Source organism: Candidozyma haemuli (genome assembly GCF_002926055.2).
Source record: "Candidozyma haemuli strain B11899 chromosome Unknown G_2014730914, whole genome shotgun sequence".
Classification (NCBI taxonomy): domain Eukaryota; kingdom Fungi; phylum Ascomycota; class Pichiomycetes; order Serinales; family Metschnikowiaceae; genus Candidozyma; species Candidozyma haemuli.
Window position 1 is genome coordinate 206,591 of NW_020289905.1, and position 13,994 is coordinate 220,584.

The 13,994-nt window shown below is 46.7% G+C and overlaps 6 protein-coding genes across 6 annotated transcripts; 3 read left to right on the forward strand and 3 right to left on the reverse strand. All coding sequences in view use genetic code 12, as the record gives it.

The window, feature by feature from the left end:
* Positions 1-119: 119 nt before the first annotated feature.
* CXQ85_004220 (uncharacterized protein) lies at positions 120-2,862 on the reverse strand (the record flags this gene model as incomplete). Its single annotated transcript, XM_025487848.1, has 2 exons — positions 120-1,364; positions 1,804-2,862. 2 exons carry the CDS (start codon positions 2,860-2,862, stop codon positions 120-122), a joined length of 2,304 nt encoding a protein of 767 aa, XP_025341656.1.
* Positions 2,863-3,463: 601 nt separating this feature from the next.
* On the forward strand, positions 3,464-4,655 carry CXQ85_004221 (putative N(6)-L-threonylcarbamoyladenine synthase; the record flags this gene model as incomplete). Its single annotated transcript, XM_025487849.1, has 2 exons — positions 3,464-4,602; positions 4,649-4,655. 2 exons carry the CDS (start codon positions 3,464-3,466, stop codon positions 4,653-4,655), a joined length of 1,146 nt encoding a protein of 381 aa, XP_025341657.1.
* A 45-nt stretch (positions 4,656-4,700) lies between these two features.
* On the reverse strand, positions 4,701-5,726 carry CXQ85_004222 (Smc5-Smc6 complex subunit; the record flags this gene model as incomplete). The annotated part of the gene is made up of 1 exon (XM_025487850.1): positions 4,701-5,726. The coding sequence occupies one exon, from the start codon at positions 5,724-5,726 to the stop codon at positions 4,701-4,703; it is 1,026 nt and encodes a 341-aa protein (XP_025341658.1).
* Positions 5,727-5,870: 144 nt separating this feature from the next.
* Positions 5,871-11,020, forward strand: MLH1 (mismatch repair ATPase; the record flags this gene model as incomplete). Its single annotated transcript, XM_025487851.1, has 2 exons — positions 5,871-7,838; positions 8,186-11,020. The coding sequence occupies 2 exons, from the start codon at positions 5,871-5,873 to the stop codon at positions 11,018-11,020; spliced, it is 4,803 nt and encodes a 1,600-aa protein (XP_025341659.1).
* Positions 11,021-11,334: 314 nt separating this feature from the next.
* CXQ85_004224 (uncharacterized protein) lies at positions 11,335-11,937 on the forward strand (the record flags this gene model as incomplete). The annotated part of the gene is made up of 1 exon (XM_025487852.1): positions 11,335-11,937. One exon carries the CDS (start codon positions 11,335-11,337, stop codon positions 11,935-11,937), a length of 603 nt encoding a protein of 200 aa, XP_025341660.1.
* Positions 11,938-12,051: 114 nt separating this feature from the next.
* CXQ85_004225 (uncharacterized protein) lies at positions 12,052-13,374 on the reverse strand (the record flags this gene model as incomplete). The annotated part of the gene is made up of 1 exon (XM_025487853.1): positions 12,052-13,374. One exon carries the CDS (start codon positions 13,372-13,374, stop codon positions 12,052-12,054), a length of 1,323 nt encoding a protein of 440 aa, XP_025341661.1.
* Positions 13,375-13,994: the final 620 nt, after the last annotated feature.

Genomic DNA, 13,994 nt, shown 5'->3' on the forward strand with positions numbered 1-13,994 from the left:
GGACCAAGATTCTTCAATTATCAGTTGGTGGCAGAGGAAGACAAGTTGGACGACGGCTTGACCGTAACACAGTGGACCAAAATACCTCTCAACGAATTCAATTAATAGACAATATAGACTTATTCTTTTGATTTGCCTCCTATTAGTTTGTCGACACGCCTGACGAACGATTTAAAAGACCTGCTTTTCAATTTTTGGGCTATCTTGAACCTCAATGATAGATCGTCAAGTTCGTCGAGCTCTTCGTCGTCCTTCATTGCTTCTTCCAATGCCTTGTTTAAGAAGCTATCCATTTTACTTCCTTTCTTTGCTTTCTTCTTTTCAGGTTCATCTGTAGGGAGATCAAAGGGGATATCCTCCAAGGCGTCCCTCAAATCTTGCTCTGTTATTTTTGTCTTCAGAGCACCACTGCAAACAGTAGTATCTTGTGATTGAATACCTCCATTTAGGGACGAGTCAATCGAGAAGCAGCTATTATCGAAACGCTGAGTCGGTTGAGAAAATATCGTATCATCAATAGTGCTCTGTGACGCTTGACTCAACACATTCAGAATTGATCTGTTGAGATTAGAAAAGCGTGGAAGGCTCTTTTCAATGGGCTGTGAAAATTGTGTCGTTTGGGAAGTATCACCAAAGGCATTTGTAAATGGACCAGTAACCGTTGGTCCTCCCGCAAACCCAGGCGGCTGAAATTGCACTTGTGGGAGTGATCCAGTCATTTCAGTTTGAAGACCTTGAGCAGCGCCCACAAGAATATTAATCGAATTCTGGAAATTCGAAGCTGCAATTGATGGATAAGCCTTGACAAGAGGAGCTTGCGGAGTACTCATTTGCCAGGCAGGGATAGCGAATTGGGATTCAGCAGGATTGCTTGTTTGCGAATAAGACTGGGTAGGCTTTAAGTGGGTCGTATCATCTGTTTTTATGCTCTGGGGTGCCTGCTGAGATGCCTGGGAAGCTTGTGGAGGTGGTGGCTGAGGCAATGAGAGCTCGCTCTTCGAATCACGATAAACCAGCTGAGAATATGTCTGTGAATCCTTATCAACATTAGAAGCCTGTGAGTTAGTGGGTTGGAACTTCAACTCTGGGGTCGGTTCAACGGGCTCCCTACTGATATGGACCTGCTGGGTTTGCAGACCAACATAATCCTGAGACATCAGAAGCTGGTCCTCCAAAGATCTCGAAACGACAACACTCAATCCAAGCCATAACCGTATTTTCAGTGCAAAATGGTTGAAATGGCCTGCTGAATCAAAAGTTATCTGAAGACGTTTCTTCAAAGTATCGCCGTCTGAGATCTTGAGCCCCACAATCGGCTCCTTGGTAAGAAACTTTACATTTGTCTCGGTAATATGAGACGTATCCTGAGTATTAGAGAGATCAAAATAACGAAAAAAAAGGGGGTGGGTCATACAATTGGTTTTCCTTGGGAAAGGATCAATAGAGTAACTCCTGAGGAGTTATAAGTGCATCTTAGCTTAAGGCCCAGACGGTAATGGGTCCAGTCTTTGTTGGGCACTGTGAGCTGGGAAGCACGAGTGATAAGAAATTCAGTAGTTTCATGCATTAGGAAGAAGAAAAGGAAGATGCCAAAAATTATGAAATTGGGATGTGGGGGAGATCGACGGCTCTTTATATGCTTTTTGAAGAACCGCACTGCATATAAGAATTTGCAGCCAAACCGCCTCTACAGCTGGAGATTGTCTATTGAATGATATTATATTTCCCGGAGAAACCGCCCATATGTACATGTTGCTTTTTTTGTTTGTTCTAAGCCTCCAACAGTCCGTCGGGGCCAAAAACAGTGTCTAATCGTTTGAGTGTCATCTGGTATAACAAAAGCATGATTGAGCTCTGAATACCCGTCCAGATGAAACGGGGGCCGACTCCTGAAAACATACCGTAGATGCCTTCGTTCTTGTAGATGGAGTGTAAAGCGCTGATGGTTGAAAACTTGTGAAGGAATTTCCCAAGAGCACCTTTGGAAGCCGTGACAAAAGGTGCATGTGATCCAGCAGAGGCAACAGTTGCCGTTTGGATACGAGTTTTAATCACATCCAATGGCGTGGTAAGCACACCAGCCAAACCACCAGCGGCAGCACCGGTCAGAAGCTCAAGGGTAAATGGCAAGTCGTGGCTGGCGTCATTATACATGATGGCCCACTGACGGAACCGTTCATAAAATGCAAATTGTAATGCGCTGAAAGGCAAGTCTCGTAAAAGCGTTTCTTTATAACCGTACGCCAAAGCCGACGTTCCCTCTGTTTTAGCAATCTGCTTTACCGCATCTCGAAGATTTCTATAATTGTATCCGCATCCTTGTGTGTATGGGTTATTGTGTCTGCCTTGTAACTGTAATCTTGTTTTGAGCACTTCTGATGGAACATAAAAAACACTCAGTGCCAAGTCACCCAAAATACCGGCAATAAAATACGAAACCGTGTCGTTCATGTTTAAATTGTTGATCATAAACCGTTTCGAAAATTCATAGGTTCCAAAAAATGTAGCTGTAGATGGAAATGAACCCAAAATAGCAGGCGTATAACCTCCATAAAGACCTCTGAAAAATCCCTCTTGCTTAAATATCGTCGCGTAAGCCGGAACCATGTTCTTATACTTTGGATTAAACAGCAACCCTTGCTGTCTGGTCTTGACAGTGTCCAAGGAGTGCATCGCCGAATCGCCGATGGCACCTCCGAAACCACCAGCCAACATACAACTTAATATCGGAGAGGCACTGCCAGGCTCCGACCCTGCCGGAGGCTCGGTTTCCGGCAAGCTCCTTTTCTCATGATGTGTATGGTGTTCACGATGAGGCTGAAAAGGCGTCGGTATGGCGGACGTTGTCAACGACTGTGACATTTATGTGATGAAATATGCGGATGAATAAATAGTAGCAGTTCCAGAATATGTTATGTTCATGCGTGTGTAACGAATGGTTCAACGACAAAGGCGCCAAATGGCGAAAATACCGAGGAAAAGCTGGATAGTGTATCAGGAGAAGAAGGACCCAATGAAGTATCAACAGAGCCTTAGCGAAAGTGAAGATTTTCGAGCCTGAAACCCGTGCACCACTAACAAAAGATACTGAAAATTATTGGATCGGCATCCTTTCACGGCCGCAGTGACTGTTTAATGGGAAGTTTGAATAACAGCTTTTGCAGTTTTGGGGGTCTTTTTTTCTGTAGTATCAATGGAACGTGTCTTTGAAGCTTGCTTCTCGAGACTGTGCTCGTTTGCCTGTGATTGGCGCGTTTTGGTCTGAATGGTAGCCCGTAGATGGTGCTGCAAGAGGATGCAATTTAGATAGCCCTAGTAGAAAGTCTCCTAAACGATGCATTCAAACCGATAGCAACCGAAGAAAAAGTAGGTCAAGGGGCAAACAATGGCACTTCGTAGTGAAATCACGTGACTCCACTCGCTATGTATGGAGCTCATCGATGCCATCGCTCTACCCCAGACAATGCTTCCATCGAGAGGGCTAAGGCCTGTTTCGAGGTTATTTTCGAGGCAATACCGTGTCCTAGCGATAGAATCCTCGTGTGACGACTCATGTGTGGCTTTGCTTGAAAAACACTCTCCATCTTCGCAGCCAGTGGTGATTGACGAGATGAAGAGGACTTTACGGTCGGTAGAAGTTGGAGGAGTGATTCCAACAGCAGCATTTGAGTTCCATCTGATGCATATGCCAGCCTTAATGAAGGAGTTTTGTTCAAAACATGATTTGAGTATCAGGAACCCACCTGATCTTCTCTGTGTAACTCGAGGTCCAGGAATGCTTGGATCACTCAGTCTGAGCTTGCAATACGCCAAAGGTCTAGCATTAGCATGGGACATTCCTATGGTGGGAACACATCACATGTTGGGGCACATTCTAGCTCTGAACTTGCCCACGACTGAAAACCCCGGGCGTCCACCTCCACAGTACCCTTTCCTCAGTCTTCTATGTAGTGGAGGCCACACCATGCTAGTATTTCTGAAATCGTTGACTGAGCACGAGATCATTATAGATACTATGGATATTGCCTGTGGCGATGCGATTGACAAGGCTGCCAGGGAGTTGGGTATGCGTGGGAACATGATCGGGCCCGAGCTTGAAAAGTATGTTGCACTGATACCTCCCAGGGAAGTTGAGGAATTCTCTTCGATAAAGACGCTTGACAGGAACAATGAATTCAATTTTAAACTTAAAATGCCCTTGCATAAACCAAAGCACCAGAAGATTCCTGAAAACATCGCATTCACTTTTGCATTCCTTCTCAGTTCCATAAAAGACCATAAAGCACGCCAGGAGCTTGACGAACGGACAAAACAATTTTTAGCATTCAAGGTTCAGGATACCGTTTTTGAGCATATTATAGACCGAGTGAACTTAGCATTTGCAAAGCATTCCGACGCTGGCGACGGAAAGTTTGCGGGAGTGAAAGACTTTGTATGCTCTGGAGGTGTTGCAGCCAACCAGCAGCTTCGCCAGAAGCTCTTCAATAACCTTAAGTTCCAAAACAAGCTTGAATTTCATTTCCCAGACTTGAAAGTGTGCACAGACAATGCCACCATGATCGGCGTGGCTGGAATCGACTTATTCGAGAAACTCAGAGTCAAGTCCAGAATGGATGTCTTGCCCATACGCAAATGGCCACTCAACGAGCTTATAAGTAAAGGAGAATGGGATAATATCAGCGACGAGGAGTTTACTAAAGTCACGGGCTGGCTGGAAATCCCTCGTCCTCAGGAACGTCTCGATGAGGAATAAACGACTCTGTAATGTTATACTGGGCAATCAACCGATGCCATGTAGGGTAGTCAAACGTAGCAATATGGTGTGAAATAGCTGCCGATTCATCCACAGTATCTTCGTCATCGAGTACTTCCACGTATGGCACGTCGTTTTCGTCACTATCGAGCCTGATCTTACCGTCTCTCACCAAGAAACTAATATAAAACAAATTTTCCACCAGCTGAGCAAACGAATCAGGATTGAGAAAGAAAACATAAAAATTGAGCCTATCATCCTCACTCTTCTCCACCAAATTGCGGTATATGCTTCTCACCATATGTGATGTGTTCTGTTCTGGATCTGTATGGATATCCTCCACCGTCACCTTCTGAGCGGTAGTTTTACCCTGAGTTCCAAGCGTATCGTCCACATTCCTCGTTCTTGGCGCCACTCTCCTCCTCTGAGTCGCCAAAGGTCCATAAAGAAACTGTGAAGGCGCCACACGCGAGCCCAACAGAACAAACATAGCACCCATCTTCAGCCAGTTATACGAATTAAACACCTCGTTGGCAGCGCTCTGTTCGCTATTCACAGACTCCACCAACAGCCTATCTGACCCCTCCTCGTAATCTGGATTCATAAACTTTTTTGCTGCCTTGGTAAACTCGTCAAGTGTAAGTGCTTCCTTATAATCACCAAACCGTATATGCTTAGCATTCAAAGCAGCAAAAGCTGCCGTCTTCTTCAACGCTTCCGAATCCTTCATAAACATCGGCAAGTCCTTGATATCGTTCTGCGTCACCTTGGCAAATATCAGCTCCAATTCCTTGATCTTCTCCATCACCATCAGCCCTGCCTCTCCCTTGTACGCCAAAGCTTCAGCCTTGGCCACCTCTTTCTGGTATTGCTCATACGCTTCGGAAATCACGCCTAGGCCACGGTTTCGAAGGTTATTGGAAATGTCGTCGATGTTATTGGCGACATCTGCCAACGATTCTGCGTCGGCCATGGTGTAGTAGATGTGTAGTTACTTCTTGATTTAAGGCGCGCCATATCTGGGGAACTATCACCAGAAGGCTTCCTGAGAAGAGGACTATAAAAGGCGCCATTTCCCGTGAAGTGACCTTAAAACTAATAAAATTTGGTTTCCTCCATGCCCATTCGGAAACTCGACCCTTCGGTCGTCAATAGGATCGCTGCGGGCGAAATCATCATCCAGCCTGCCAATGCCTTGAAAGAGCTATTGGAGAACTCTGTGGACGCTGGGGCGACGAACGTGGATATTCTTGTGAAAGACGGTGGATTGAAGTTGCTTCAGATTACTGATAACGGGTGTGGCATTGGCGTGGACGATATGCCTTTGCTTTGTGAGAGGTTTGCTACTTCTAAGCTTACACTGTTCGATGACCTCGAGAGTTTGGCGACTTACGGGTTTCGAGGCGAGGCGTTGGCTTCCATTTCTCATATTGCACGGTTGAGTGTTGTGTCTAAGACTCCAGAAACGCCGTTGGCGTACAAGGCGTTCTATACTGGTGGACAATTGGCTACGCCTAAGTTCAAGGTGGAAGACGCGGATAAAACAGCACCAAAGCCCGTGGCAGGTAAAAACGGTACTCAGATCACCGTGGAAGACCTCTTCTATAATGTACCAGCGCGTCTTCGGCTGATGAAACTGAAATCGGACGAGTTGGCGCAGATATTGGATGTGGTGGGTAAGTACGCGATCCACACGTCTGGAGTGGGCTTTACGTGTAAGAAGTTTGGCGAATCGACGCCTTCGTTGGCTACTAGACCACAGGCAGAGCTTAAGGAGCGGTTGAGGACGGTTTTTGGCGTGAACGTCGCCAGTGACATTATAGAGTTCTCCAAGGACGGACCGTTTGAGGAGTATGGGCTTTTGAAAGTCAGTGGAGCAATCACAGGGCTCAATTATAATAACAAGAGACGATCAATACCTGTGTTTTTTATTAATAACCGTTTGGTTTCGTGTGATCCCCTCAAACGTGCTCTTGTGTCGTTATACCAGGTATTTCTACCCAAAGGCAGTTACCCATTCTTTTACTTGAACTTGGAAATCAAGCCACAAAACGTTGACGTTAATATTCACCCTACAAAGAGAGAAGTTCGGTTTCTACACGAAGAAGAGATTATAGAGTGGATCACTGGTTTGGTCCATGATACGCTTTCTTCCCACGATACATCCCGAACGTTCAAACAAAGCACGTTCAAAAGAGCCACCGACGGCGTGGACGACGTTGCTACGCTGGTCAAAAAATACCGACAAGAAAACAAACTTGTTAGGGTGGATGCCTCCCAGCCAAAACTTGAAGCGTTTGTAAGAGACACCAGAAACATCAACACTATCCTACAAGACGCCAGGCACGAAGAAACCGTCCCAGAAGAATCTTCCCAGCGAAGAGAAGTCCAGCTCGACAGTATCCAAGAGCTCAAAGAAGAAGTTCTGAACCAAGTGCACCGGCCACTCACCAACGTCTTCAACAACCTAGTCTATGTTGGAGTGGTTGACGGCCGCCGCAGGCTTTGTTGCTTCCAATATGACGTCAAACTCTTTCTCTGCGACTACGCGGCCGTGCTATCAGAGTTCTATTACCAGGTTGGGCTCACTGAATTTGCCAATTTCGGTCGCTTTGTACTAGAACCAGCCGTGCTGATGCATGAGGCTTTGGCACCACTTTACGAAACCCACTCTGGCCTTCTTCCCCGCGAGCAGGTGGTCTCAACCATTACTGGAATGGGGGAAATGTTCCAGGAGTACTTTGAAATGGACGTGAGTGAAGGAATGCTTCGTTCCGTGCCTCTCCTTCTAGCTGGCGCAGACCCTGCTTTAGCGAAACTACCATACTTCATCTACCGTCTAGGCACCAAAGTGGACTACCAAGATGAAAAAACATGTCTCAGCCAAATCCTCCGCCAGATCGCCCTTCTCTACGTGCCTTCCCCTGTCGACTCCCCCAGCCACGCCGAATCTTCCACCCAGGCCTCCTCCATAAACGACCAACTAGAGAATGTGGTTTTTCCCGCCGTACGCCAGAGACTCGTTGCCCCACCTTCGCTCATGGACCATGTTGTGCAACTAGCCGATCTCCCGGGCCTCTACAAGGTATTTGAGCGATGCTGAATTACTTCTTTTGCCCCACTCCAGCCAAGGGAATGGTCATATGGAGAAAATTCACTGTAGCATGTGCTGTTTATGTATTGGCTGCGAAAAATTGCCCAAATGGGGAACACACTTTTAGTGTGAATTTTGACCTGCTCGAACCACGGCTATGTGAAGAACATGAGAAAGTTGGAGGGTGTGCTCACCGCATTTTTGGGGAAACTAACCGGGCACGTATCAGAGAAAAAGAAAGAAAGAGAGGTAACTGCTTTTGACTTCTTCTGCCCGACTTTCATATTTATTACGTCTTCTAGAAGCCGGCCCCACTTTTTTCATATTTTTCTGTTCAGTTAACTGCTTTGTCTTTCCTTATCGCCATGTTGATCGAGGCCTCTGTTAACGACAAGTACATGAAAACCCTTTCGTTGGGGAGTTTCCCGCTGAAGGTGCTTGAATTCCAGGAACTGCCTGACTTCTTCCAGCAGACGGTGTTTGTGGATTACCAGCTTCAGCTACTTATCCAGCACGACTTGGGTGACGCTATCGCTTCGAGGAAGAACACGGATGCTGCCAAGGCGGCCCTGGAGAAGTTGGTCCAGTTGAAAAACTACATTTCGTCTATAAACGCCAACTACTCTGCCAGGAATAAGTCTTATGAGGAGTCCTTGTACTATACTGTGGTGTTGGCTGACTTGCACTACTTGAGCTCGGAATACGACCACATGTCTGCGACGCTTTCTTCGTTTACCTTGACCCAATCCCCTCGCCTAGACTCCCAGGACCAGGAAGACTTTGTGGACTACTTGACCGCTAGATTCTACGCCCTTTACGGGTCCGGAAAGCGTGAAGGTGCTTATAAACACTGGCTTGAGTACTTGGCTAACTTGCGTAAATACGGCACCAAGAGTCAAATCGCTGCCAACAGGTGGCAGGACACCATTTTGCTTAGGGTGGTTGGTCTTTTGAGCTCCAATGGCTCGAGACCGTTGCGTTTCAAGGACATTCTCTCCCAGACGTTCAGCGAGAACGCATGCAGCATCACTGCCATCTCCAGTTTCTGCTTGAGACCTGAAAATGAAAAACACGTTGTTAAGGAGTTCAGAGGCGACTTTGTCGTGTTCTTGACGGAACTCATCAACAACAAAATCAAACAAAAGAAGGACTTCCCAGATGCTTCGGCTGAGACCAGCGAGGAGGATGATTTCATTGATTCTCTTTACGAGGCCCTTTACGATATCTCCACACAAAGACCGCTTGTGGCCCAAGTGCTCAAACCAAAGCTTTCCAAGAAGTTCTTGGTCAACATGACTGAAAAGACATACCAGAGCTTCACTGTGCTCTCCAACTTAATCAGAACTTTGCTCGACTTGGAGGAGTACGACGAAGCCATTGCTGCTCTCAAGACCTACATTGACTATGTCGAGAAGGACCAAGAGCAAAACCACGGCCGTGTTAATAATATCTTGGATGTCATTGACATTTATACCATGTGCATCCAACACTTTAATCCAAAACACTCCATGATTCCATCTGCTCAGGAAAGTGACTTGCCAAAGAAGTTCAAGTACACTAGCTTATACTCGGTTGTCGAGCAACTCAAGGGTTTCACCAAGCAGCTCTCTAATTACTTGAAGGAACTCGCTACTGTGGCCGAGTTGCGTTATGATGAAGAGGTCGGTTTGCAAGACAACAGATTATCCTTCTTATACCACAGATACAACACCAATTTGGTAATGAACGACCAGTCGAAATTCGTTCGTATCGTGTCCAAAGCATGGTTTGTGATGGGTGACCTCCATTCCTACTTGGCTTCTCACCTGTCTCCTACGCATGAAATCATGAAGGAGAACACCGAATTGGTTCTCAAGTACTGGAAGAACAGTCTTATCGTCAACTCTACTGGTAACTCCAGCTTGCTTTTTAGATACGCCTTGGAGTTGTCTTACAACAACCTCGTTGGTCCTGCTTTGAAGTTGTGTAAGTTTACTTTGAAGAAATACCCAGAGCAGTTCCAGGTCTGGAACTTGTTTGTGTTGTTACACTCTGCTGCTGAAGCTGAGAAGGCTAGCACGGATAATGCCATCAACCAAGTTGACGATGCTGCTGTCTTGGAGGATCTTAAGAAGAATGGTTCCGATTCCTCCAAGGCCCCAGAGTCTGAAAGATTTGTTGAAGACGCTTTGAACATTGCTGGTCTTTACATGCAAAAGTCCCATCAAAAGGGCACTTCCATTTCTTTCCAGAAGAAATACTCTATCTTGCAATTGAAGAAGACACAGCTTGCCATGTTGGAAGCCAAGCATGGAATTGACTTCATCTTGGACTCCATTGCTGAAGTTTTCGTGCTTTACCGTGAATTGTTCGAACAAGGCGTCAAGCCCGAGCACAACTCTAACCAGAACAACAACACCCTTCAACCCCCACACTTATCTGCCGTTGCTTCCAGAGCCGAAAGCAAATGGTCCCACCGTCCTAGTGTGATTGACCCTGCTGTGACTGAACTCAAGGTTGATAAGTCTGCCCTGAGGGAACATCGTGCTGCAGCCAAGGACAAGATCAAGAGATTGTCCAGGGTTGGTGGTGATAGCAGTACCGGTAAGACATCCAGCAAGGCCCAACAGGAAGTCCAGCCTGCCTCCAAGCCAGCCCGTCGTGTTTTGCAAGACGTTTGGTTATGGGCTGCATCCATTTACCTTAGATTGGGTTCGTTGGAAGAAGCTGAAGAGTGTATTGTTGAAGCCGAAACTGTTGCACCACCTAATGTCAAGACATTCACATTTTTGGGTCTTTTGACGTCCAAGTCCCGCAAGTTCTTGTCTCTTCAAGAATTCGAAAGATCGTTGGAAGAGTTCCACCACCCAGAAGAAAAATTCAACAAGAAGGCATACGGCACGACGTTGCTTGGAATGTGCAAGCTCTTTATTGAAGATGACGATCCTGAAAACTCTCTTTTCATCTCCAACAAGGACGTGGATGCCGGATTGATCAGAATCAAGAACTACTTAGAAGACTTTAGCAACTGCTGGGCCTACGGCTACAACAGCCCTGAGCTTTGGTACTACTTGAGTACCATCTACGAGAAGTTTGACGACAAGCTCTTGTTCAACGAGGCACTCTGGAAGTGCGTCGAGCTTGAGAACAGGCGTCCTGTGAGAGCATACTCTGTTTGTGAAGAATGGATCTAGATGTATATATACGTGAGACAATAAAAGATGAAATACATGGAGGTACTAGTATACTTATGCTCTTTTCGCAGCCAAATATACCCACCACTTTTCCACGCCAAACACCATAAAAGTAAAAGAAAAAACCAAAAGGAGTTCCAAAGCCATTCCTTACTGCCACTAAGACCTCTTTATACTTAATTCTTTCCTCCAGGTCGACTATAGTCACCTCCTGGAGCTACGCCCATCGACCGACCTGCATACAACACCCACACAACCGATCGGTATTCATCTATCATCATCTTCAACACCAACTAGAAACCACCATAATCCACATGACAGAGGTAGCTCCTAAATCTGTGACATACTGTGACGTCTGCTCGTTCCCTCCAGAGTACTGTGAGTTCGGGGGCCAGTTCAGAAAGTGCAGAGAGTGGCTCAGTGACAACCACAAGGAAATCTTTGAAAAGTTGTATAGTGATGCTGCTTTGGCCAACGCTACACTGACCTTGTCCATCGAGAAGGAGGAGAAGATGCACAAGGACTTGGAGAAGAAACAGGCCAAGGAAGAGGCCAAGGCTGAGCGTGAGTTGAAGAAGAAGCTTGCGTCGAAGGTTGTGATCAAGAGAATCGAAAGAAACAGAAGAAAGCACGTCATTTCGATTGGAGGTTTGGAAGTGTTCAACATTGACATGAAGAAGTTGTCCAAGACGTTTGCTCAGAAGTTTGCCACTGGTGCTTCTGTGGTGAAGAATGCTGAAAAGAAGGACGAGATTGTTGTCCAGGGTGATGTCAGTGACGAGGCCAGAGCTTATATTGAAAAGTTGTTGGAGGAGAAGGGCCTTGATGAAGTGAAGGTGGAGCAGATTGACGACAAGAAGAAGAAAAAGCGTGAGGAGGCTGCTGCCGCTGCCGCTGCCAGTGGCAAGGGCAATTAGAACAGACTGAAGCGGCCATGATGAAACTTTGTGTAATGAATCTAGTATGTAAATGATGCAAACAGCGTGAGCTGGGAAATTAACAAGGAAACGAATGAGCGTAAGGTAATTTTTTTAGTCGTATTTTTCTTTGGTGGCCCAAGAAACGCCGTATTCATTGAAGTCGGGTCGTTTGAGAAGTATCCGGTAAACATGAGCAATACGACGTTTCGTATTGAACTTGTTGGTCTTGGACCGTTTGCCAATATGGCTATGCTCTTTGATTTTGTTGCCAAACCCGTATCCGTTAGTGAGGCCTAGAATGGCTAGGTTCCCGCTTTCGAGGTCTCCCGTGAGGTGACAGTTGAGCTCCCAGAGCGTCACGGCGACATTATGGTCATGAATATGTTGATAGTACTCGCCCAAGCTGTGTAGACTTAGTGCAAGAGCGTTGTTAGTGTCCTTTATGAGGAACCGTTTTAAAAGGATCTGTTCCTGAGGTGGGAAGCTCTCCACTGCCGGTTCAAGTTCTGGCGTCAACTTGCGGAGCGCCATGGCCAAACGAGCGGCTTTCCTAAAGTAGTTAAGAATAAGCACATTGTCGTAATTGTTGGCCACGTCGTCGCTCTTATTGTATGAAAGCAACCAGTTACCAAACATGGCGATTGCAAGAGGTACGCAGAGCCCGTCTGAGCGGTTAGCGTCACGAATGAGCTTTTCGTAGAGTTCTGGTCTTTGAGCGTTTGCTTTTGACTCCGCGTATAAATCCAAAACATGGTTAAAGTCGTGGATCGCTGGAAGTGCATCTTGAAGTAACTGCTCAGGCACAAACGGTTCAGGCGTATGGAACTTATTCAAGTTGGAAAACTTCACCTCGCCCAACTCAAACGACGCTTCCAAAATAAACCGTAGAAGCTCACCCAGCGACGGCAAGATCACCAGAAGCTTATCGCCAAACAAAAACACCTCACACGCCTCACTCCACAGCACCTTCAACGTCTCGTTCGTCTTATAGTCATAGAAGCTCGTCTTGAGGAACCCACACGCGTGGCGAAAGAAGAGCACATTCTCATCTTCCTCATCTTCCTCCCGTTCAACCTTCTCTGACTTGAACAAGTGCCGTAGTTTCCGTAGTTTCCCTCCCTTCGGCTTGGTATCGAACTCTCCCAATTTAAGCTTCACACTTTCAAGATCAGTATCGTCAGAAAGATTAGAAACCGACGAGTATAGCGAGTTAAAGCTAGAGCTCTCAGAGTATATAGAGCCCCTAGGAGAAACCACCGTATTGGACTTTCCACTCTCAGGGCTACCGTCTTCAGGCGGCACTATAGCAATCTCAGGAATCGCCGGCGCCTGCACCGCCGACAGCTCCGTCCCCACCCGCGTGAGGTCCTCGCTGCTCCCCTTTAAGTAAGTACTAAGAAGCGAGTTGGAATAATACAGCTTCGAATTGTCCATGGAAGGGAAGAATAAGGCCTGCGCGTCAAATATTTAAGTAGATGATCGCGCGGTACTGGGTGCAAAACTCGTCGTAAAAAACCATGGGAGAGTACGCATTGGGACAGGAATACGCGCTGTCCATCGGATATGGGTGCAAAAAAGCCGACGGCTCATACGGGACGGATAAATACCGAGTCTGGGGATGTGTGGGGTTGGAAAAAGCACATGAAGGGAGGAGGAGGGAAGGGATTGGGTGGTTGAACGGTTGGGGGTTTGGGTTTGGGGGTGAGGGAGGGAGGGAGAGAGGGTTGATGGGGATGGGACTGGTTAAGGCTTGGGATGGGCTTGGGATGGGCTGGGCATGGAATGTGGATTTGGCGTTTGGCATTGGGTCAAGGAAGGAGGGAGGAAGCAGGGAGGATAACGGTGAAGATTTGGAGGAAAGGCCATAACCATCAGGGTTGGTGAGTTGGTGGGTGGTCGATTGTAGCTGGTAGCTGGTAGCTGGTAGCTGGTAGTTCTGGAAGGTCATTATGGCACCTGGAGATACTGTCCTCTGTAGCGACAAATCGCCTTCGATTAAACTCCATGACCACTTAACTTTCCACAACATTGAACCACAAGTAAAGAATCTGCTG